The sequence below is a fragment of the Hemiscyllium ocellatum genome, chromosome 4 (assembly GCF_020745735.1).
Source record: "Hemiscyllium ocellatum isolate sHemOce1 chromosome 4, sHemOce1.pat.X.cur, whole genome shotgun sequence".
NCBI classification, from domain to species: domain Eukaryota; kingdom Metazoa; phylum Chordata; class Chondrichthyes; order Orectolobiformes; family Hemiscylliidae; genus Hemiscyllium; species Hemiscyllium ocellatum.
In genome coordinates this window covers 83636541-83662796 of record NC_083404.1, presented here as the reverse complement: position 1 = coordinate 83662796, position 26256 = coordinate 83636541, and the positions used below count along the sequence as shown (strand labels likewise).

The window sequence follows — 26256 nt, the reverse complement described above, 5'->3', positions numbered from 1 at the left end:
TTTTTTTATTACTTAATAGATGGTCGTATTTCAATCTTTTCTTTTTTTTATTATTTAATAAATGTTCATATTTAAGCAAACGATATCATTGTGTCTTCTCTTAACTACATTTCATCAAATCTGAAAAGAGCCGCTTGGATACACCCTGTGATTCAAGAAAATATCGCTAATTTCAAAATCGCATTTGAGCAAAATATCCACACACCATTTTTTTCATCTCGAGAGAAGGACCTGGAGGTAGAAAAACTCTCACAATAACATCTCCCTTTTGGTTTTATAGGCAGAAAAAATAATAGATGATAGCAAATCAAATCAATAGCATGTCTCACATGCACAACCAATTTAATTTGAAAATTTGCATAAGGAATATTGTCAGGAAACTGTTCAAGTTTGTGTACGATACCTGTTGTATGAAAGATTAAAATAAAGTATAAAAACAATAACATTTAAAAAAAATATTAAAACTACAAAAGCCTTCAAGTTGTACAAGTCTCGCAATGCCAGGGACTTGGTTCAATTCCATCCTTGGACGACTGTCTGTGTGGAGTTTGCATATTCTCCCTGTGTCTGTGTGGCTTTCGTCTGGGTGCTCCAATTTCCTCCCACAGTCCACGTTAAGTGGATTGACCATCCTAAATTGCCCATAGTGCAGGCTAGGTGGATTAGCCGTGGGAAATGCAAGGTTACAGGGATAGGGTCAGGGATTAGATCTAGGTGGGATGATCTTCAGAGGGTCAATACAGACTTGGGCCGAATGGCTTCTTTCCTCACTGTTGGGATTCTATGATTCGAAATATCTTGCAGACACCTAACATCTGTGCTCACGAATGACCCCTTGGATCAAATCAATAAATGGCTGCAGTATCATTGAACTGCGTCTACAAAATATATCGCTGCTTTCAGAGAATAGGAAGTTGAGATAAAAAGATCATGATTTTTTCTTACTATTTTTGGCAACTTGTTTTGCAACAAACTGGAAAAAAAGTAATTATCTGCTAAAATATGACATAGCTTCTCCAATAGCATAGATCTACACTATCTGCAAATAGGATCTTGGATTCAAATCAGTGCTGGTTCCAAATGACTTGGCCAATTAGTGGTAATTAGTAAAATACTTGGAAGAATAGGATTTAGTTTCTTTTTTTAGCTTGACTTGCTTTCAAAAAAAGACATTTAACAGTTGGCTGAATTTATTTAGCTGGTCCTAGTCAATGATAGACTAGAAAAGGAGGAAACAGAATATTATTTAAATAGAGAAACTGCAGAATGCTGTGATACAGAAATATCTGGATTCACTTGTAAATTGAGGGGTTCAAATCCATGTCAATTTGTTAATGGTGAAATTTTGTCATGTTGTAAAAGCAAGTGGAAACTAGAGATAGTGCAGCTCCTATACTCTTCATCTGCCTGTGTATATCAGCTATGCGTTAAATGAATGCTCTGGATATGTCTTCACCTACATGTCAGATGCTGCCAAGGCTTAGGTGACAGAGGAGGAAACTCAATGTGTTTAAAATTGATAAAGATGTGGGATTGAATATTGTGTTGATATCTAAGTTATAAAACCACAAGAAATAGGAATAGAAGTAGGTTTTCAGCCCCTTGAGACTGCTTCACTATTTGAAGGATCATGGCTGATTCGACATTACTCACATCTCTTTCTGCCCTTTCTCCCTAAGTTGCCTCCCCTACTGATCAAGAAACCATCTATCTCAGTCTTAAAAACACACAAGGACTTTGCTTCCATAGCTCTCTGTGGCAAGATGTTCCAAAGGCTGTCAACCCTCTTAGAAAAGTCTTAATTTAGTGCCTCTTTATCTGAGACAATGCCCTCTGGTCCTAGAGTCTTCCATAAGGGGGAGTATCTGAGGATTCTCTGGGAAGCTAGGGAGGAGGTAACACTTCTTCCTTACAAACCTCGATCCTTTCTAGTCTAATATCTTGAATCACGTTCTTCTCTACATTATTCTCCTTTCCCTAAGTGAAAACTGATGAGAAGTATTTGTTTAGCACCTCTCCGATCTCCACAGGGTCCATACAGAACTTCTCACTTCTGTCTTTGACTGACCCTCTTACTACGCTCATCATCTTTTTACTGCTCACATACCTATAGGTTTTAGGGTTCTCCTTTATTCTACCTGCTCAAGACTGCTCATGTCCTCTCTTTGTTCTTCTTAACTCTCTCTTTAAATCTTTCCTAGCTAATCTGTAACTCTCCATTGCCTCATCTGAACCACCTTGTCTCAATGTCACATAAACCACCTTCTTCCACTTAAGAGATGCAATTTCTGCAGTAAACCACAGTTCCCTTACTTTTATCACTTCCTCCCTGCCTGACAGGGTCATCCCTATCAAGGACACGCAATATCTGTTCCTTAAAAAAAGCTCCACATTTCGATTCTCCCCATCCCCTGCATTTTGCTACCTCTTTCTATGCATCCTAAGTATTGCCTAATCGCATTATAATTGCCCTTCCCTCATCGATAACTCTGGCGTTGAAATAAACACACTTCAAACCAGCTTGCTGTCTGTCAGCACATTCCTGTGACCATGAAATCCTGTCCATGCCCTCCATACTTCTATCCTCCTGTGCACTGGAACTACACCTCAGGTTCCCATGCCCCTACTGAGCTAGTTTAAATCGACCTGGATAGCACTAGCAAATTTCCCGCCCAGGATTTGAATACACCTCTGGTTCAAGTGAAGACCATCCTATTTGTTGAGGTTCCATCTTCCCCAGAATGAGCCCCAATTATCCATGTGTCTGAAACCCTCCCTCCTGCACCATCCTTGCAGCCACGTGTTCAGCTGATATCTCTTCCTATTCCTTGCCTCGCTATCATGCGGCATGGGTAACAAACCAGAGATAAAAACTCTGTTGTTCAAGCTCTCAGCTTCTCCCTAGCTCCCTCAAATCCTGCCTTCCATCCCTATCCCTCTTTCTACCTGTGTTGTTGGTACCTACATGGACCACAACTTGGGGCTGGTCACCCTCTCACTTCAGGACCCCAAAGTCACAATCCGAGACATCATGGACCCTTGCACCTGGGAGGCAACACACCAACCATGAGTCTCAAGGCAGCAAAGCCTTGATTGGGTAAATGGTCTACTCAACCTCCTAATCCAAATAATTTTTATAATTCTGTTTTCTATTTGCATTTTGTATATTAGAAAATAAACTAATTTGCTTCTCTCTAGTTAATACAGGAAAACATTTGTCAATTAATAGTAAAAACAACATAGCCAGATAGTTCTAGTAATGGATATCTTTATGATCATTACTGCTTAAACATAATATAGTTTTAACAATTTAGTTAAGTTTACAGATGAATTGTGTAGAGGAATGACACTACAATCAGATGATCCTGATTCAAAGCTATTTTTAATCAACTAATGCTGGAACTTCAGGGTTGTCCTGGAAGTCATCACTGCTTCTTTCTGGTAACTTCAGTTGATGGAATTTGATGGGACCTTGAGCAACTGATTTCCTCTCTGTCACTATGTTCGTCAAATCAACACACTGGTGCTTGCTTGGATCCACTTCTAACTTCTCACTGTGTTGTGTTGTTCTGTGGAGTAATAAGATGTTCAATATGATTATTGCACACTTTAAAATTCTCTACTGGTCTTCTACATTTAAGTAGGTTTTGCTGCACTATTCCGAGCTCTGCCACTGGAATCATATTACATTTTAAACACATTATAGCTGTAAATTGATTTAAAACATTGCATGCCTACATTTTCAAAACTGTTACATATAAAAACACCAAAACACACACGGGACAAGGGAGACCAAGTGGATCAGTTGATAGCACTTCTGCCTCCAAGCCAAAAGTTCCCTGCTGTATTGGTGTCAATCCCCAGCCTGGAAAAATGCAGAGGGTTGATGGAAGAAAGGACATCTGGTTGTAACACCGATAATCACAGGTAAGGTGCCGGAAGATTGGAGGTTAGAGACAAAACAAAACTGCAGATGCTGAAATCCAAGGTAAATAAGCAAGAGGCTGAAAGAACACAGCAGCATCAAGAGGTGGAGACGTCAGCGTTCTATGGAGTAATGAAGGGTTCCAACCGGATTCATTCCTCCTATCAACCAACGGGGTTATATCCTCTACCTGTAGTTCACCTATCACTATGTCACCACCTCACCATACCCCCTCCTCCTACTCCCCCACCTTCCCTCCCCACCTTTATCTACAGCTCCCCTTACGCCTACCCCCTGGAGGTTGGCTAATGTGGTGCCACAATTTAAGAAAGGTGGTAAGGAAAAGCCGAGGAACAATAGACTGGTGAACCTGACATCGGTGGTGGGCAAGTTGTTGGAGGGAATCCTGAGGGACAGGATTTACAAATATTTGGAAAGGCAAGGACTGATTAGGGATAGTCAACATGGCTTTGTATATGGGAAAATATGTCTAACTTGATTAGGTTTTTTGAAGAAGTAACGAAGAGGATTAATGACGGCAGAGCGGTGGACCTGTCTGCATGGACTTCAGTTGGGCATTCAACAAGCTTCCTCATGGTAGATTGGTTAGCGAGATTAGATGGAATACAGGGAGAACTAGCCATTTGGATACAGAACTGGCTCAAAGGTAGAAGACAGAGAGTGGTGGTGGAGGGTTGCTTTTCAGATTGTAGGCCTGTGACAAGTGGTGTGCCACAAAAATCAGTGCTGGGTCCTCTACTTTACATCATTCATGTAAATGACTCAGATGTGAACATAGGGAGGTATCGTTAGTAAGTTTGCAGATGACATCACAATTGGAAGTGTTGTAGACAGCGAAAGTTACCTCAGAGTACAATGGGATCTTCATCAGATGGGCCAATGGGCTGTGGAGTGGCAGATGGAGTTTAATTTATATAAACATGAGGTGCTCCATTTTGGAAAGACAAATCAGAGCAGGACCTATACACTTAATGGTAAGGTCCTGGGTAGCATTTCTGAACAGAGACCTTGGGCGTCATAGTTCCTTGAAAATGGAGTTGCAGGTAGATGGGATAGTGAAGAAGGCTGTTTGGTATGCTTTTCTTTATTGCTCAGAACAGCGAATATAGGAGTTGAAAGGTCATACTGCAGCTGTGCAGGACATTGGTTAGGCCACTTTTGGAATATTGCATGCAGTTCTGGTCTCCTTCCTATCAGATGGATATTATGAAACTTGAAAAGGTTCAGAAAAGACTTACAAGGACTTTGCCAGGGTTGCAGGGTTTGAGCTGTAGGGAGAGGCTGAATAGGCTGAGGCGGTTTTCCCTGGAGTGTCAGAGACTGAGGGGTGACCTTTTAGAAGTTTATAAAATCCTGAGGGGCATGGATAGGACAAACAGACAAGGTCTGATAATCAGAGGGTTAGATAGGTTGGACAGTCATAGCCTTTTTCCTCAGATGGCGATGGCTAGCATGAAGGGACATAGCTTTAAATTGAGGGGTGATAGACATAGGACAGATGTCAGAGGTAGTTTCTTTACTCAGAGAATAGTACGGGTGTGGAATGTATTGCCTGCAATAGTAGTAGACTCGCCAATTGTAAGGGCATTTAAATGGTCATTGGACAGGCATATGGATGAGAATGGAATAGTATAGGTTCGATAGGCTTCAGATTGGTTTCACAGCTTGGTGCAACAGCAAGGGCTGAAGGGCCTGTGCAGCACTGACATGTTCTCCGGGATGGGGGGAGTCCAGAACTAGACAGCATAGGTTTAGGGGGAGAGGGGTAAAATTTAAAAAGGACCTGAGGGGCAACCTTTTCATGCAGAGGGTGGTACGTGTATGGAATGAGCTGCCAGTGGAAGAGGAAGAGGCAATTACAACAGTTAAAAGACATCTGGATGGGTATATGAATAGGAAGGGTTTAGAAGAATACAGCCGGGTCCTGGCAAATGGGATTGGATGAGTTTAGGATAGCTGGTCGGCATGGACGAGTTGGACCGAAGGATTTGTTTTTGTGCTGTACATCTCTATGACACTATGACTTGCATATTCTAAAATATTATTGTTGATAAGAAGGGTGATAGACAATTATTATGTTGTTGCTGTACAACATAGTAACAACCAAGAAATTTATAGTCAGAATTGGCATATCAGCCGAAATTTTATTTTGTCACGTATACTCTGCTTCCATGACATCATTGCATACATTACGTACAATTGGACTTGAACTCGAGGGGGGATCAGGCACTATTATCCAATGACTCAGCTTTTGCAGCCCTTTGAAATCTTTGCTTGAGCATTGGAAAAGGGAAGAACCTACAAAGACTTCACCAAGACGATAGGCTAACGTCTATCCAGGTGTTAATTCCTTTTCACTAAGACATGAAAACCAATATTATCTTCTCTTACAAGGTGACAAGGTAGTCAATTAGGAACAGTAGTGTAAAATTTATCATTAATAGGCTGCTGAAAAGTTCATGAAATTAAGTGTCAATAAGTCAGGGCAACCCAATACAGAAATCTTCTTCCCTCTCCTTACTATTTGTAAATACCAAATGTCAATTTACCACCTGGAAATTTCATTTTGTTAGCCGGAAATAATATTGGGTGAGTCCCAGTTCTTTAAATAACACAATCTAAGCCATAGTAGTACAGTCATACTTCAGATAATAGTCATTAGAATAGAAATGGAAGATTGATGTATCAATAACTTGTTACAAAACTTTATTTGCTGATACATAGATTACCCTCACACTAGATACAGGGATTATAAATCAAGAAGTGCTCTAATACATTTCCTGCTATGGATAATACTGCATTTATGGCTACAAAATAGCTTATGTTTTTGCACCACATGAAATAGATCTGAAATTTATTTCAGAATCCTGCAAAGCCAATTCCTTAAGAATACAGTTTAATACGTTTCCCGGAGTTTCCGTGGGTAGTTAGAAGCATCATGCAAGATATGGCAAGTATCTCATGCCTCCTGATCTTTCCAGTATGTCTTTTTCATTTAGTATCACTTGGAAGTAAGAATGTCAATAATTGGATATTTTTAAAAAAAGACAACATAAGTTTATTAATGACTTCCCAATGGACAATTCACTCAATATAGTCAGTCAGTTAGATACTGTACTGAACTGGTTGTTTGTATTAGGAGTGACAACTCATAGGTGCCATCTTTAAGGATCTGCCTGTTTTGCAAAGCCCTTGGGATAACTTTGTGTGCAATCAGTTTCAGAGTGATATTGATTATAGCGTTTTGGCTTTTTCATGTCATAAACATTATTTACATGAAACACAGGAAAATCATACTGAATATCGGAGCATTAATTTAGTTATATTTTAGCTATATAGTTTAACAAATTAATTCGCAAAAGATTAGAGCAAAATAAGAAAATTGATATTAACGCTTCAAATGTTTTTTTAAAAACACTTTCCATTGCTTTCTACCATCCATTTAAAATTGGTGCGTCAAGTAGTTTTCTTGTACTGCCTGTTTATATATTAAAAAATTTGTTTCATTTGGCCTAAATGTCATTCATGAAAATTGGCTTGGCAAAAGCCTATATCAACATGCTCAAAATGAATATGTTTATTAAAGCCTAAGAAGGAATCACTATAGTTCTGCTTGGCTGGTTAAGACAGTACCAGCCAGAAAACAAAACTTACTTGAGTCTGAGGTGGTAAGCACTTCAGAAGCACTAAGCAGAAGTGGACAGCTCACATATTTAATTCCTGTCAAGAGTTTTAAATTAAAAGGAATTATTAAAAAGAAAAAGTACAATTTTTAATAGCAATTTACTTAAGGAGCACTGTTCTAGACTGTATGTGCATTTGCTATCAGGATAATGTCATTTCAGGTGTGAATCTCAAAACAAGCCGTTGGTCACTTATCAGCATATTCAAGAAGCCTAACATAGGAACAGAATAGGCCACTTGCCTTTCCACCCTCTCTCACTATTAAATGAGATTATGGCCTATTGTCTGTAAATTACCACAAGCTACCTTTAATTCAGCTACTTATTAAGAAAGCTCTCAGACAATCAAATACTGAATCAATTACTTAAACTTTATTGCAAACAGCAATCAAAATAAGACTCCTGAAGTAAGCTAACCAAGCCTCACAGCCAAACCTAGTTATTACCCTATTAATGACGGAATTTAGCTATGATTCCAATCAACAACTTTTGTCTTTGATATGCCCAGATCCTTGTACGGTGTGCTTCTCCAGAGTAGTGCTACTGAAGAATTTCAAAGTTAAATTCTAATAGGACTTTCTGTCTTGTGAAATCTGTGGTGTGAGTTTATCAATGATCGTGTAGATCCATTCATCCACATCACTGACTAGATTTCTGAAGTCATCAAGTTTGTAGCTTGTCTTTTTATCTGGAGTAGCTTCTCTGTTCCATTGTACATTTGGTGTTAGTTGTCACTTCAAAACACAGCCAATGCTGCTATTAACTCCTTAATTTCTTCTGCTGGGCAATCATTTGTCCTTGTGGCATAAGGCAGCTAGTTATCAAGCAGTTGTTAAAACAGCATATGTAGCTTCAACTCCTTCTTTTCCAAGATATGGCTAATGGGCATATGCTTTTAATTCCTTGTCATATTATCTCAAGAAACAGTTTATTTCAGAAAGTGGTTTTACTGATTTTCAATCCTTGAAAAGTTAGTTCGGAAGATTACAGTAGATCTGCAATCTAACACCATAAACCCATTGTTGTGGTTCTGTTCGCCGAGCTGGAAGTTTTTGCTGCAAACGTTTCGTTCCCTGGCTAGGGAACATCATCAGTGCTATTGGAGCCTCCTGTGAAGCGCTGCTTTGATGTTTCTTCCGGTATTTATAAATACGGGAAGAAACATCAAAGCAGCGCTTCACAGGAGGCTCCAATAGCACTGATGATGTTCCCTAGCCAGGGAACAAAACGTTTGCAGCAAAAACTTCCAGCTCGGCGAACAGAACCACAACAACGGACACCCGAGCTACAAATCTTCAACCGGACTTTAAACCATAAACCCACCTTTGCTCCGTACCCCTTAATATCTTCATTTAACAAGAATCTACGAATTTCAGTTGCAACTTGAATAGCTGATCTAAAATCAATTGTCATTTGCAAAACAAGAGCTCCAATTTCTACCACCATTTGCACAACGTTGAATTTGTACCTACAATTCATTCCTTAAACACGACAGATAATTTGCATCTGGGACACATTTCCTAACCCAATTCTTTGCACTCACATTTACTCTCACATTGATATCAGTAGAGAGAAATAGCAATGTCAGTTTTAGGCAGTCACTAAGATCACCTTTACAGCATTCAAATCAATAAATGTGTGGCTAGAATGGTTTCTGATGCTGTGGAGTACTCTTAGTAATATTGCTGAATTCAGCATTCAACTTTACATATTTAGCTCCCTCATTTTTCATGATCTGATATAAAGTGGGACAAACAGTTTGTGTGTTTAGTTCAAAATACATGAATTGTAGTGCTAAGCATTTATGGCAGGAACTGAATAATGCCATAAGTTAATAATAGGTGTCAGGAATTGTGTGTGATGATTTCCTTCCTATCAAGATGTAAAATTCCTTGGTGTTCCAGTTAGAACTATTACTTATTTGCAGCATAGAAACAGACTATTTATACCAACAGGTCAATTCAATTCTGAAGAAGGGTCACTGGACCCAAAACATTAACTCTGTTTTCTTTCCGCAGATGCTGCCAAACATGCCGAGTTTTTCCAGCAATTTGTTTTTGTTATCTATGCCAGTATTTGTGTACTTCATAAGCCTCGTCATATCCTTCTTTATCTCTATCAACATATATAATGTGTACAACATTGCCCTCAGGTGCTCATCTATCCTATCCCTGAATGCATCTATGCTAGCCACTTAGTTCATCCTTTATTCAATTGAACATCATCCCAGTTATTCTAAGTAAGAAGTGTCTCTTGAGTTCCCTATTCGATTTATTCAAGGTAACACACAAACATGGGATTTAGTTTTGAAGCTTCTCCAGCATTTGATGGAATCATAGCTAATTTGGTCATGGTACCAGTTCTGTAATCACTCTCCATTTACAAAAGACCAGAGGGTTCCAATGGGGAGATAGAGGTTGTATTAGGGTAGATTGGAGTTGTGCATTGGAAATTCTGGCACGATTGACTTTGTAGGAATTGCCTCGAAAATTGAAATATCACTGGGGAAATTACCCAGCTTCTGGAACCTTCTGATTAAGTCCCTGACTATGAGTCACGAAAGTTTAGAGAGGGTTACAACAGATAGGCATAATAGTTATTCAGGAACAATAATAGAATTAAAATTTGTTTTAACCCTAGGGTAATAATGAAACTGAACCTTCAATCAGCAATAATATACCTGTCTACCTATACAACTCTCCTGACTGAACCCCGCTGAACCACACAGACACCCTGCCTGACCTGATAACCACCACATTGACACTGGTGGACCTGACATTCTTGTCTCATTTGACACCACCGCAACAAATCCAACATGACACCATGTTCCACTGAACAACTGAACTTACATCCCCTTTCTTGGCTCACCCAGCACACCTAACTCCAATAGATATACAAGCAGAAATTGGGCTATTCAAGTCCATCAAGACTGCTCTGCCATTTGATCATAGCTGACAAGTTTCTCAACCCCATTTTCCTGCCTTCTCATCATAATGCTTAATCCTGTTACTAATCAATACCCTATCTATCTGTCTTAAAGATATTCAATGATGTGGCCTTCTGTGGCAATGAGCACACAGATTCATTATTCTCTGACTGAAGAAATTCCTCTTTGTTTCAGTTCCGAAGGGCCATCCCTTTACTCTGAGGCTGTACCCTTGCATCCTAGTTTCTTCTGGTGTGGAAACATCTTCTCCATGTCCACTATATTCAGGCCTCTCAGTATTCTGTAACTTTCAATGAGATCCCCTCTCATCCTTTTAAACGCTGTACAGATCCAAAGATCCCATATGACAATCCCTCCATTCCTGAGATCATTCTTGTGAATGTCCCTGAACCATTCTGATGGCAGCGCATCCTTCCATAGAAAGAGAGTCCAAAACAATATTCCAAATGCAATCTGACCAGTGCCTTATACAGCCTCACAGTACATCCCCGTTCTTGTATTCTAGTCCCCTCCAAATAAGTGCAAACATTCTGGTTGTAGGTTTGCTCATTGAGCTGAAAGGTTTGTTTTCAGATGTTCATCACTAGATACTAGGTTACATCATCAGTGAACCTCTGGTGAAGTGCTGGAGTTATGTCCACTTCCTATTTATGTGTCTTGATTTCCTTAAATGGGTGATATCATTTCTGGGTAAAAAAGGAGGTCTGCAGATGCTGGAGATCACAGCTGAAAATGTGTTGCTGGTTAAAGCACAGCAGGTTAGGCAGCATCCAAGGAATAGGAAATTCGACGTTTCGGACATCATTCCTGATGAAGGGCTTAAGGGCTTATGCCCGAAACGTCGAATTTCCTATTCCTTGGATATCATTTCTGGTTCTTTTTCTCAGAAGATGGTAGATGGGATCCACGTCGATATGCTTATTGATGGAGATCCAGTTAGAATGCCAGGCCTCCAGGAATTCCCGTGCGTGTCTCTGTTTAGCTGACTGTATGACGAATGTGTTGTCTCTGTCAAAGTGGTGTCCTTCTTCATCTGTATGTAAGGCTACTAGTGATAGTGGGTCATGTCTTTTGGTGGCTAGTTGGTGTTCATGTATTCTGGTGGCTAGTTTTCTGCCTATTTGTCCGATGTAGTGTTGTTACAGTATTTTGTAAATGACATTTGTTTTTCTGGTTGTTTTTGTAGGGGCCTTTAGGTTCATTAGCTGCTGTTTAAATGTGTTGGTAGGTTTGTGGGCTACCATGATGCCAAGGTGTCTGAGTCGTCTGGAAGTTAGTTCAGAGATGGTTTTGATGTAAGGTAATGTGGCTAGAGTTTCTGGGAGTGTTGTGTCTGCTTGTTTGGGTTTGTTGTTGAGAAATTGGCATACTGTTTATTGGGTACCCATTCTTCAGCTGTTCATAGTTCCTGAGTGCTGCAGTGTGTTGTGGCTCGTTGAAATAATGCACTGATGCAGCTCCGTTTGTGAGTGCTGGGATAATTGCTTCTGTAGTTAAGTATTTGGTCTGTGTGTGTTGCTTTTTCCTCCTCTTTTGTGAATTTTATGTCAGTAAGGATATTATTGATGCTGTTGTAGGTATCCTTTAATTTGTTCAGTTTTGTAATCAGTAAGGTGTCATCCACGTAGCTGATCTAAAGTTTGGGTTGAATAGTTGCGAGGGTTGTTTGTTTGACAATAAACACAATCCATTGGTTTCTCAACAACAAACGCAAACAAGCAGACACAATGTGCCAAGAAACTCTACCCACATTACCTGACATCAAAGACATCTCTGAAATGACTTCCAGACTACTCTGACCCCTTGGCATCATGGGAGCCCATAAACCTACCAACATACTTTAAACAGCTGCTAATCAGCTTAAAGAACCCAATACAAACAATCAGCAAAACAAAATATCATGCAAGGACTGTAACAACACTACATTGGACAAACAGGCAGAAAACAAGCCATTAGGATACATGAACACCAACTAGCCACCAAAAGACATGACCCACTATCACTAGTATCCTTACATACAGACAAGGAAGGATACCGCTTTGACTGGGACAACACATTCATCCTAGGGCAAGCTAAACAGATACGCACTCTAACCAGAACTCCATCAATAAACACATTGATCTACACCCCATCTACCATCCTCTGAGAAAAAGAATCAGAAATGATATCACCCACCTTAAAACGTAAAGATACAAACAGAAAGTGAGATATATAACACCAGCGCTTCATCGGAGGCTCACTGATGATGTTATCTGGTATGGTGACAAAACATCTGAAAAGAAACCTTCCTGCTCAGCGAGCAAACTTACAACCCGAACCTCAACCTGAGCTCCACCTCAAATCTTCTCAAAAATCGCAAATGCAAACATTGCTCTAACTTTCCTAACTACCCACAGAACTTGCATGTTAATCTTGAGAATTTAAACTAGGACTCCTAAGTCTCTTTGTGCTTCAGATTTCCAAAGCCTTTCACCATTTAGAAAATTATCTATACCTCTCTTCTTATCAAAGTGCATAACTTAATTTTCCCACATTGTATCCCATCTGTCACCTCTTTCCCTACTCTCCTAGCCTGTCCAAGTCCTCTGCAGCCTCCCTGCTTCCTCAACACTATATGTCCCTCCATCCATCTATCACAGAGGCAATTGTGACATCTGAAAATGCAGCAAAAATGACCTCGGTATTTTTCATCCAGATCATTGAGGTACAATGGAATAATTGACTCCTAACACTGATCCCCTGTAAAACTCTGCTAGTCCCTGGCTGCCATCCTGAAAAAATATTCCTTTATTCCCACTCCCTGCCTTCTGCCAGTCAGCCAATCCTCAATCCATGCTAGGACCTTGCCCTTAATGTTATTGCTTCTTAATTAGTAGCCTTGCACAGCACATTTTCAAGAAGGAATTTGACATCGAAAAAGATATTGCCCATCGACACTCTATTGTCTAATTTGCTCATTACCACCTCAAGGAATTCTAACAGATTTGTCTCGATGAAGCCATGCTGACTCATTTTACTATGCACTTCTAAGTACTCCATGATCTCTTCTTTAATAATGGACTCAAATCTTACTAACAACATGCATTCTGCCTCCCTCCCTTCTTAAAGGGATATATTACATTCGCAATTTTCCAGACAGGGACCTTCTCTGACACCACTGAATTATGACTATCAACGACCACCTGCCTCCACAATTTCCTCAGCCATCTCCTTCAGAACTCTGGGAAAATAGTCCACCTGGTCTAGACAATTTATCTAACTTTGGACCTTTCAGTTTTCCCAGGACTTTCTCCTTAGTGATGGCCATTGCACTCATCTCTGCCCTGGACTTTCAAAGTTCTAGTATGTTGCTGGGTATTCCACTATGAAAACTGATGCAAAGTACATATTCAGTTCTCCACCATTTCTTTGCTCCCCATTACTCTTGCCTCTCTTGCTTCTTATCTATCCAAAAAACCTCACATTATTTTCTTTATATTACTAGCTAACTTACCCTCATATTTCATCCACTCCCTCCTATTACATTTTTAAGTTGTTCTCTGCTGGTTTTTAAAAAGGTTTTCCAGTCATCTGCTTTTCCACTGATCTTCACCATATTGTATTCTTTCTCTTTTGCTTTTATGTTGTCCTTGGCTTTCCTTGTCCGCCATAGTTACCTCATTCTCTGCTTAGTATGCTGCTTCTTCTTTTGGGAAGGATTTCTGCTGTGCCTCCTGAATTATCCCCCCAAACCCCTACTATTGCTACTCCTCCTTCCTCTGTGCTTGGCTCCCCATTCAATCAATTCTGGCCAGCCCCCCTCTCATGTCATAGTAGTTACCTTCACTCAATTGTAATACCATTACATCTGACCTGGCGTCTTCCTCTCAAACTGCTGAATGAGTTAAGGGGCTCCTTCACCTTAAATTCCATAGTCTGCCCCATTACACCACTAAATCAGAATTGCCTATTCCCTTATAGGATCTACCATAAGCTGCTGAAATAAAAAGAAAATTTCATTAATTCCACTTGGGATTTGCACCTAACCTGGTTCTCACCTAATTGGCACCCTAAACGCAGCTCACCTACCACTCTACCCACACACTTCTCAATTATATTACACACTGAACTGTTTTCAGTAACTTTCAAAATAACTACAGGCCCTTTACATTGCAGACCACAGCATTAACTGTTGAAAAAGAGAGTATGGTTTCTATGATCAGAATGCGTACCTAGCCATTTTAACTCACTGATTGCAAGGAGTATCAAACAGCATATCAGAGGAGGATCAATGGGCATCAGCCACATCCCCCATTGTCCACAGGCATTGAGAAAGTTTTGAAAATGTCAGATGCCGATCATCATGGAGTTCTCCGAGCCATACTTGACTTGAAATGCTAACTTAGTTCCAATTTCCCAAAATGCTTCCAAACCTGGGTATTTCCAGCACTTTGTTTTATTATTTCTCACAGTTGTTTGTTTTTATATAAAGGTAATAGTTTATCGAATTATGCTTTTATTTCATTTTTGAAATGTAGCAACAGGAGTAGACCATACAGTTCATCAGCTTACTCTGCAGTGCCTCACATTTATCTAAATTATACTCCTTCTGCCACTTCCCAGCCCATTAGCCCATGTGATCAAGGTCCCATTGTATTCTGACGTAATCTTCTTGCCTGTCCAAATTTGGTGTTATCTGTGAACTTACTAACCATACCTCCTGTGTTCACATCTAAATCATTTATATAAATGATGAAAAGCAGTAGACCTTGCACCGAACCCTGTGGTACACCACTGGTCACGGGCTTTCAGTCGTAGAACAACCCTCTGCCACCATTGTCTACCTTCGAGCCAGGTCTGTATCCGAATGGCTAGTTCTCCCTGTATTCCATGTGATCGAACCTTGCTAACTAGTCTCCCATGGGGAATATTGTCTGACACCTTATTAAAATCCATATAGATCATGTCCACTGCTCTGTCCTCATCAACGCTCTTCCTTACTTCTTCAAAAACTCAATCAGGTTAGTGAGATATAATTTCCACACACAATACTGTGTTGATTATCCCAAATTAGTCCTTGCTTTTCCAAGTACATGTAAACCCTGTCCCTCAGGATTCCCTCCAACAATTTGCCCACCACCAATGTCAGGCACACCAGTATCTAATTTCCTGGCTTTTCCTTACCACCTTCCTAAATAGTGGCACCATGTTAGCCAACCTCCAGTCTTCCAGTACCTCACCTACGGCTATCGATGATACAAATATCCCAGCAAGAAGTCAAGCAATTACTTCCCTAGCTTCCCACAGATTTCGAGGATACACCTGATCAGGTCCCAGGGGTTTATCCATTTTGATGCAATTTAAGACGTCCAGCACGTTACCTGGATGCTTTATTTTTGTAATAAACTTCTGCTCGTTAAAACAAAACCTGCAATCTTGTGTGCTAATGTTTCAATGACAGACTCCCGTGCTGTGTTAAATTTTTTAAAAATGCCAGATTGCATTCTGATATCTGACTTGTCTAGTAATGTCAGCAGCAGGGATTATAACACTGATTATTGACCTCTATCTCCATATCCATTGATGTAATTAGCCTCCAAAAACATATCAATTCATGACTTGAACATGCTCAAATATTCAGGAATCTGCCATGATAAGACCTGTCCAACTGTTTTCTCTCTCTTTGGCTTCTATCATCACATATCGTTGACTCCTTACACCCCCTCCCCCTTCCCCCACCATATCACTGCACAAAAACCAACATTTTTCTAGCGACCATCAGCTCTAAAGAAGGATCACTGAACCCGAAACATAAACTCTGCTTTCTCTCCACAGATGCTGCAAGACCTCCTGAGATTTTCACAATCTCTGTTTTTATTGTTGATAAGATTTTATGTGACTCTACAGATGTTAAAGTCTTAATTTGATCCAAGTACGACAAAAATAAAACAACTTCCTGTTACTACCTTCTTCAATATAAAAGTAAAATAGTGTGAATTCTGATAAAAATACTGTCGTTAGGTCATCAACCTGAGACATTACAATATTTTTCTCTCTTAGCAAATGTTGCCTCACAGCAGCAGAATTTTCAGCATTTTTGGCTTTGATTCATTTTCCAATACATATTTGTCTGTTTTGATAATTTTTTTTTCATTTCTGATTGACATTGATGCAAATTTCAGTTCTACTAAGATAAATAAGTTCACGGGCGAAAGTGGGTACTGCAGATGCTGGAGATTAGAGTCAAGATTAGAATGTGTTACTGGAAAAGCACAGCAGGTCAGGCAGCATCCGAGGAGCAGAAAATCAACGTTTCGGGCAAAAGCCCTGCATCATTCCTGATGAAGGGTTTATGCACGAAACCTCAATTTTCCTGCTCCTTGGATGCTGTCTGACCTGCTGCGCTTTTCCAGCACCACTCTAATCTTAAATAATTTGATGCACTTCTTTAACTGATATGGTTTTTCTTTTACCATTTGACTGCTTTTTAATATAATTTTTGGAACATTTAGGAACATGTATGGCTTCCCTTTGCACAAACATATTAAAGGTGTGTGTGTGTGTGGGGGGGGGGGAGAAGAGGGAGTGGGCAAAGAATGCACTCTAATAATTACAAATGAAAATGAAGTAGTCTACAGGAATTAAGGAAAATTTTACTTTTATAAAAAGTGGTGCTTTAGGAGTAAAAAGTATCTAATCACCAAGAAAGTTGAGAAGAATGCATGTAATATGTAGGGCATTACAGAAATACTGCACAACTTCAACAGCTGTACTAGCAAATATGCCTCATAACTCTCAAGTGTTATTTATTATTTGGATGACATAGTTTCTATGTTGCACTGGCTTTCCTTAAAATATCCTCAAAACTGCAATGCAGTATATCAAGAAATAAAGCCGAATCCTACATCAGAAGTAGGAAAATTGGTGATATATTAACTATATTTTTAAACATGTATTAATATTGAAATAACACTTTACATGTTGATGTTAATATTCTAGCCAAATTAGGAGATAGAAAATGATTGCCACAGACTGCAGTTTCCTAAAGTATTTCATAGATGGCAGAGTCAGTATCCGTTAATAGATTAGTGATTGATGTCAGTAATTGTAGGCACAGTACAATTTTGCTGGTAGAAGCAAAAGGAAAATACATTTCTTATTCATGCATTTTTATTCAAAAAAAGCTATTCAGTTGAAATACTGAGTGATATAAATGAACTGTAAAATGAACATAAAACAGCTCCAGTAATTGATTACTGCCTGTGCTATACCTGGTTATGCTTGATTCTATTAATTTTTCTCTTAGACAATATCTCACAATACACCCATAAATGATGACCTAGTTTTTCAACAAAATTAACTTCCTTCTCTATCACCTTCATACGGAGGAATCACAAACTGATAGCCAAGAATATTAAATTGCAAAACACAGGTCAGAAGGTTTGATACTGAAACTATATTTGCAATTAGTCTTTGGTAAATGGGGGTCTTCACTGTTGCAAACCCTGCAATGACCAGAACGACAATAGGCTGTTCCTTATACTGTATATATAGGTCGTCATGCACTACCAATTGAAAATAAGTAATTGACTCCTTTCTGGATTTCTTGAGTACATGCCTTCCCCAATTTCTCCTTGTTTCTATATGCTATAATGATTCATTCCATTCATTATCAAGCTTTTGCATGGTATTCCTTTCTTCACTGTCAACTAGTTTCACATATAAGCCTAGAGTCTAGCAAAGCAACAATATCCTTAAACTTCACATTTATTTTCAAAGCATCTCCTCCTAAGGAATCTTAATGGTCTTGGTCCTGAGAGGATGCTTTTCCTTGTAGGATTAACTAGAACAGAGAAACAAAGTTTAAGAATAATAGATCCACTCTTAAGATGGAGATGAGGGCAAAACTTTTGACTGAGAGGGTTGTTAGCCTATGGAATTCTCTTCCCAGAAAAGAGTGGTGGAGGTAACTAAATTTATTCATGGCTGAGTTAGATAGATTTTTGATAAATGATCAAGTCAAGGGCTACGAGGAAGAAGAGACAGAAAAAGAGTTCAATTCACAACTCCATAAGCCATATCTTATTAAACAGCATAGCAGGCTCAACTGGCTGAATGGCCTACTCAGAGTTCTATCTTCCTATGCAAAATTTATAACATTTTGTCAGTCTTGAAAGCAGTAGCAATTCCACAGCCATGTGCAAAGAAATTATCTAGTGACTGAGGTACTTAAACCAACACAGACAGTTGCCATAAACCTAAATGGACTGGAAAGCCACTGAGTTTGCCCAAATATAATGGGACATTGGGATGTCTCTATGATGTCATTACTGCCAGAAACTCTGTTTTCTTATAGATCAAGGATACAGATACATGGATGCTCACAGCAGAAACCACTGAGGAGCGTTAACGGCTGATGCTGCTGTCTTCTGGATTGGCAACACTTTTCCCCCTTTCATTCTACGGTTTTTCAGGCAGGCTGGTCTGTCCCTGTTGATCAGCAGTGAGCATCTGACTTTGCATCCTACAATATGACTGGTTAAAATATCTGTATGATAATACCTTGAAGTAATAGCAAACACAGTAATCCAAATAATGATGGAAATGATTGAAAAGCTGAGAGTTTATACTGGAAGATTCATTTCACAGAGTTGGTCCAATAAAAAATGGTAATCAAAGTTAGAGGTGTGAAGTAGAAATCAGATGATTGTATTCACTAGTGCAGAGGTTGCAATAAATGAAATGGCTTTTTACTTGTACAAAAAGTTTCCAATTAATTGAGCACAAAGGAAGGGGTGCTAATCTTATAATCAGTTACTCTGGGATGATAGACCAGAGTTGTGTGGTAGTCTTGCCCCAGTTTGACAGGAATAATACTGACCCTGTAGGCAGGAGCAGGGGAGGGCTGATGGGAGTGGAGGTGGGTGGGGTGGTGTTGGGAAAGGTGTTACACAGGTTTACAAAGCAAAACAATTTGAGATATTGCAGGAGAACTATTTTGACAATGATATCCAGAAGAGACAGTGAACAAGCTTAGAAAACAGCACAGCAAACATGGTTGGAAGGAAGAAAAATTTAAAAGGCAAAATTAATGACTAGTTTTACTTATTTAAGACATAGAACAACAAAGAACAAAGAGGTCAAAGAACAATACAGCACAGGGACAGGCCCTTTGGCCCTCCAAGCCTGAGCTGACACATTTCGCTCTTCCAAACTAAAACTACCTTAATTTACAGGATCCGTATTCCTCTATTCCCTTCTTATTCATGTATTCATCTGGTTGCTTCTTGACTACTGCAGTTATGTGTGCTTCTACCACCTTCTGTCAGTGTATTCCAGGCACTCTCAATCCTTTGTTGGAAATACTTGCCCCACACATCTCTTTTAAACCTCCCCCTCACATCTTGAACCTGTGTCCTCTAGTAATTGACCCCTCCACGCTGGGGGAGAAAAACTCATACTTCCCACTCTATCCATGCCATTCACAATCTTATAAGCTTCTATCAGGTTGCCCCTCAACCTCCTGTGTTCCAGTGCACACAAACCCAATCTATATAACCTTTTTCCATAGCTAAAATTCCCCACACCAGGCAATATTCTGATAAACCTTTTCTGCACCTTCTCCAAAGCATCGACATTTTTCTGGTAATGTGGTGACCAGAGCTAGGAGAAAGTGAGGACTGGAGATCAGACCTTAAAAATGTGTTGCTGGAAAAGCGCAGTAGGTCAGGCAGCATCAAAGGAACAGGAGAATCGACGTTTCGGGCATAAGCCCTTCTTCAGGAATGAGGAGGGTGTGCCAAGCAGGCTAAGATAAAAGGTAGGGAGGAGGGACTTGGGGGAGGGGCATTGGGAATACGATAGGTGGAAGGAGGTTAAAGTGAGGGTGATAGGCCGGAGAGGGGGTGGGAGGGGCAGAGAGGTCAGGAAGAAGATTGCTGGTCAAGAAGGCGGTGCGGATTCTGAGGGTTGGGACTGAGAAAAGGTGGGGGAAGGGGAAATGAGAAAGCTGGAGAAATCTGCATTCATCCCTTGTGGTTGGAGGGTTCCTAGGCAGAAGATGAGATGCTCTTCCTCCAGGTGTTGTGTTGCCATGGTCTGGCGATGGAGGAGGCCAATGACCTGCATGTCCTTGGTGAAGTGGGAGGAGGAGTTAAGTGTTCAGCCACGGGGCAGTTGGGTTGGTTGGTGCGAGTGTCCCAGAGGTGTTCTCTGAAACGTTCCACAAGTAGGCGGCCTGTCTCCCCAATGTATAGGAGGCCACATCAGGTGCAGCGGATGTAGTAAATGGTGTGTGTGGAGGTGCAGGTGAATTTCTGACTGATATGGAAGGATCCCTTAGGGCCTTGGAGGGAAGTGAGGGGGGAGGTGTGGGCGCAATTTTGCATTTCTTGCGGTTGCAGGAGAAGGTGCCAGGAGTGGAGGTTGGGTTGGTGGGGGGTGTGGATCTGAAGAGGGAGTCGCGGAGGGAGTGGTCTTTCTGGAACGCTGATAGGAGTGGGGAGGGAAATATATCCTTGGTGGTGGGGTCTGTTTGGAGGTGACGAAAATGATGAAAGATGATACGATGTATCTGGAGGTTGGTGGGGTGGTAGGTGAGGACCAGTGGGGTTCTGTCTAGTGGCGATTGGAGGGGCGGGGTTCAAGGGCAGACAAGCGGGAAGTGGAGGAGATGTGGTGGAGAGCATCATCAACCACGTCTGAGGGGAAATTGTGGTCTTTGAAGAAGGAGGCCACCTGGAGTGATCGGTATTGGAATTGGTCCTCCTGGGAGCAGATGCGGCGAAGGCGAAGGAATTGGGAATATGGGATGGCAATTTTACAAGGGGCAGGGTGGGAAGAGGTGTAATCTAGGTAGCTGTTGGAGTCAGTCGTTTTATAGTAAACGTCCGTGTTGAGTTGGTCGTCCGAGATAGAAATGGAGAGGTCTAGGAAGGGGTGGGAGGAGTCTGAGACGGTCCAGGTAAATTTGAGGTCGGGGTGGAAGGTGTTAGTAAAGTGGATGAACTGTTCAACCTCCTCGTGGGAACATGACGTAGCGCCGATACAGTCATCGATGTAGCAGATGAAAAGGTGGGGGGTGGTGCCAGTGTAGCTGCAGAAGATGGACTGTTCCACATATCCAACGAAGACCAGAGCTGTTTGCAATATAAGTGGCCTAATTAAAGTTCTGTAAAGGTGCAGCATAATTTGCCTGTCCTTATACTCAATGTCCCTTTCTATGAAGGCAAGCATGCCATAGGCCTTTTTTCACTACCTTATCTGCCTGTGCTGCGAAATCCCTCTCCATATCAATACTCCTAAGGGTTCTGCCATTCACTGAATAATTTCCACCTATACTTGATCTTCCAAAATGTATCACCTCATATTTGTCAGGATTAAACTCCATCTACCATTTTTCTGTCCATGCCAACTGATCTATAGTATATGTCCTCCGACAATCCTCCTGACTATCTGCAACTCCACCAAACTTTATATCATCTGCAAAGTTACTAATTAGACCAGCCTCATTTTCCTCCAAGTTTTATGCAGACCATGAACAGCAGAGGTCCCAGCACTGATCCATGTGGAACACTACTAGTCACAACCCTCCATTCCACCTCTACCTTCTGTCTCCTATGTCTAAGCCAATTCTGTATCCAGAGATTAGTGAGAATGATCTTATTTCACCACTGAACTTAATATATTCAGCCTGGTTTATTCTGGTAATATTAACTGCTATACTTGTCTACATTATCATGGTTTCAACTGTTCCATTGCGATGATGGGAGGAGAAAAAAGAAACTGATGGTGTCATCTACAATTCAGTTTGTGTATATGTCAGTGGCTGATGAAAATGTTTTAAATAGAAGAGAATCAAAATTGTGCTTGCTAATGCAGAGGTTTTACAACTGGAATTTTAAATTCCCAGCTGCATAGCCTTTAGCTATCAATCACCACAATATTTCTGCAGATATAATATTATGCTCTCCCTGCAATGCCTCTCAAATCCAAAAGGTGAAGAGTTGACCATATTTAGTATTTAACTGATATATTTTAGCATGACTAGCTGAAAGAGAAAGTATCATCTTCTTCTCCTATAATTAGTTACTACTCCAGGATCATCCTGGACTGCAAATCTTTATTTTAACATCACCACCCTTCTCCTCAAATCTCTTTCGATTACTTCTTACAACAATAGTGTCAGGAGCTGATGGACTTCTTTCTTATTTGGAGTTGGATGCCAAATTCAGCTGCCTTCTCCTTCCTTCCTCATTGTGAAATTTCTCAAATCAAATGTTGAACCATACTCTATTACTTTCCATCTATTCTCATGCACTGAGTTCATATCATCTTGAAGATTCACTCTTTAATCTTTCTAATTGAACTGCTGCTTCACTACTTGATGGCATTGGAAGTGGTTTGTCTTCCTAGAATTCTATTATCCTCATTTCCAGAAGCTCTATGCTTCTCTTTTCCTGAAGGAAAAAATTCTGAAACTTCTTCTGTGCTTGAAAACTGCTACCCTGTCTACTGCTAATAGATGCATTTGTCATCTTTATATGTATTATGACAATTAAAGGAGGAGTGAGCTGATAATCAAGCTCCACAAGCTATACCAAGCGTGTACATGATTTATTTAATGTTTCTCTTTAATACTGTTATCTAGAACAAAAGAACTTTCACCAGACTGTAAGTTTCCTCGCTGAGCTTGAAGGTTTGTTTTCAGACATTTTTGTCACCATACTCGGTAACATCATCAGTGAGAGTCTCTGGTGAAGTGCGAGCGATATGTCCTGCCTCTCTATTTATAGGTCTGGGTTTGTTAAGTTGGGTGATGTCATTTCTGCACTTCACCAGAGACTCTCTCTGATGATGTTACCTAGTATGGTGAGAAAAAACATATGAAACTAGCTTTCAAGCTCAGCCAGCAAACCTACAAAACTCATCATCAACCTGAGCTACAAATCTTCTCAAAAACCACCAAGACTTTCACCAGGTTTGTTCAGTAAACTCAAAATGACACTTGTTTAAGAATAAATTGTTCTGAAGAAGTGTGACAAAATGAAACATTAATATGTTATTATCCAGACTTAAACTATTATCCCTTTAATTCAAAACTCTCATTCCTTTAAAGAGGGGAACTGTACTTCAGTAGTAATGTCACTGGACTAGTAATCCAAAATTTCAAGCTCATAAACTAGGTCATAGTTTTGAATCCTACCAAGGCAGATGGGGAGATGTGAACCAAAAAAAACTAATTAACAAATTAGCCTACTGCTGATCACACAAATACTCTCAGTTGTTATAAAAATTCTTCTGGTTCACTAATATGCTTTAGGGAAGGCAATCTGCCTGGTCTGGTCTATGTACAACTCCAGATCCATAGCAATATGTCATGAATTCTTAACTGCTGCATGGGCAATTAGGGGTAGGGATTAAAGGCTGGCCTAGCCAGTGCCATCCACAAAATCCATGAATGAATAAAAATAGGTGAAACGACGCAGTTCTGCGGAGATATTAAAAGTTGGAAAAATAAGCAGAAAATGCACACCACCCCTATAGATCAAAGTTTGAATGAAGATAGGATAGGCTGACATCTCACCATTTCTTTGATTTTCTGCTTATAAGATCAGATTGCTATTAGTTGTAGAATGATACAAAATCTTTAGACCAGAAATCAAATTTAGATGGGAAACAGTTTAGAATCCTGATAATTTTATCAAGTTTTTTTCAAACAACTTCACCAAGAAAGTAAGAACATTTTAACTAGTTTTGCTTCAAAGATTATTCTCTTACAGAGAGTGAGAGCCGTAACACTGCCTTTCCTATAAATCCTCTGCAACAGCTGTCACCCTCCCAGGTGTGTAGTGAAGAAACAATTTTAGTTCAGAAACTGTGGATAGGCAACCTTTAGGACAGACCCAAGGGGTCATGCTGCAGTTAAGCTATCAAACCCATTTCTTAACTTTTCTTAAAAGCTTTGTGGGACTCTTTTTCACAAAGTCAGGTGACTTTTGTAAACGCTTTTTCTTTGATCTTTAACTTTTTGTTTTCAAGAAATCACTTGATAAATCCCTGTTCAAACACAATGTCCAAATAGTTCCATATTCCAGTTTCTCACAAAAGTTGGATATGCATTTATAACATTTGATTGTACTATTGGTCTTTTGATTAGCATCACATCATCCAGCTGCATAAACTTCCTTTCATTTAAAACTATAGTGCATCTATCTATTCAGTATTAAAGTCCAGGTCAACTCTGTTCCCACTACTGACTTCAAGACACTCAATATCTCAAACTTAAAATTCTCACAAAATCCATCCATAGATACCCCTTTCTTTCCATAATTCTTCCAGCACTGCAACCTGTTCATAAATTCTCTAAATCTCTGACTGTAATCTCTAATGCATTCTCCTCACTTTGTCTCATGGTGTACTCAAGACACTGTATGCAAGTTGTTGTGACTGAAAAAGAGGAAACATTTAGCTTGCTATTACACAGTAAATACCTTGTTACATGGGTATGTGACTTTGAGTATGTTGCAGATTGAGTTGATGTGTTCTTAGGTTTTGGCTTAACCACCTCTTGCACCTAAATAAAATATTTCAAATTGAAATTATGATTAAATATAGTTACAAAAATGCACAACAAGCAAAAGCTATATACTATTAAGATTAAAGTCCAAACTGACAATGTTTGACGAAAAGGAAACAAAGAAAAGTCTGGGAAAGTAAGATTGTGAATCAAAATTATTTTGCTTAAAGTAAACTACACTGAAAATTAAACTGGACAGTTACTTATTACATTATTGTCCAATATTTAGTTTCATTCACTTTAACACAGCTGAACATGTCCGATTACAAGAGGCAAAAATACTTTGCCCATTGTGTCCAATTTCATTCACATTATGTATTTTTGAGTTAGAACTTTGTTCAAGAATGCTGACATATGAAAGCCTAACAAACACAAAGCTGTAATTTTAAAATATCAATTCCTTTTGTTCTGCTTTACTTATCTATGGAATTCCTCACATTCAGAGAGACTTCATAAAGGCATTACAAGATGAGGGAAAATGTTGAAACCAGGAGGATGGAAAATTATTATAGGCAAAGAAATATCTTCAAGAAGGTTTTGAAAGCAAGCAGAGAGATTGAAAAGTTTGGGACAGAACTCTAAAAGGCTGGAGTATAGAATAATTTTTCCCCTTGCATGATAGATTCCTGTAGTGTTTCTAATTGCTTCCATCGCTCCATCTTTGCCAGTCAGATATTCCATGGCTTATTCGCTGCTATGTAGTCTGCAGATATTGAGAAACCACTAACCCAACCCTATGTTACACAGCCTGGGTGGATATACTGTTAGCATCAGGCTGAAAGTGTACCTGTTGTTAGAAAAGATTTCAGTACATCTTCATTACTGTTTAAATATTCCCCAAAGTAATTCTATAGCAAAATGAAAACTAATTATTTTTCACTACTCATATTTTTGGGTAAGGGATAGAAGGTGGTTCTCAGGATTCATTATCATCCTTACAAATTAGCAAGAATGCTCGCAGGACTAACAAGTTATTTGCAAAGGGGAGAAACAACTTAATTTATACTGCACCATTAAAATAATAAGGCATCTGAAAGCCCTTTACAGAAGTGCATTTAGAAATATTTCCCACTTAACCATATACAGAGATATTAAGGCAGTTGGACAAAAGCTTGGTCGAAGA

The 26256-nt window shown here is 39.7% G+C and overlaps 1 protein-coding gene across 1 annotated transcript in view; it reads right to left on the bottom strand.

Moving 5' to 3' along the window:
- Nucleotides 1–3336: 3336 nt before the first annotated feature.
- Nucleotides 3337–26256, bottom strand: part of dnaaf11 (dynein axonemal assembly factor 11) — a 73063-nt gene continuing 50143 nt past the window's right edge. Inside the window, exons 11-12 of the mRNA XM_060823551.1 lie at nucleotides 25048–25130; nucleotides 3337–3569 (exon numbers count right to left, since the gene is read on the bottom strand). Of these exons, the coding sequence (XP_060679534.1) occupies nucleotides 3383–3569; nucleotides 25048–25130 (270 nt within the window). The 3' untranslated portion in view covers nucleotides 3337–3382. The remainder of the gene's footprint in view (nucleotides 3570–25047; nucleotides 25131–26256) is intronic.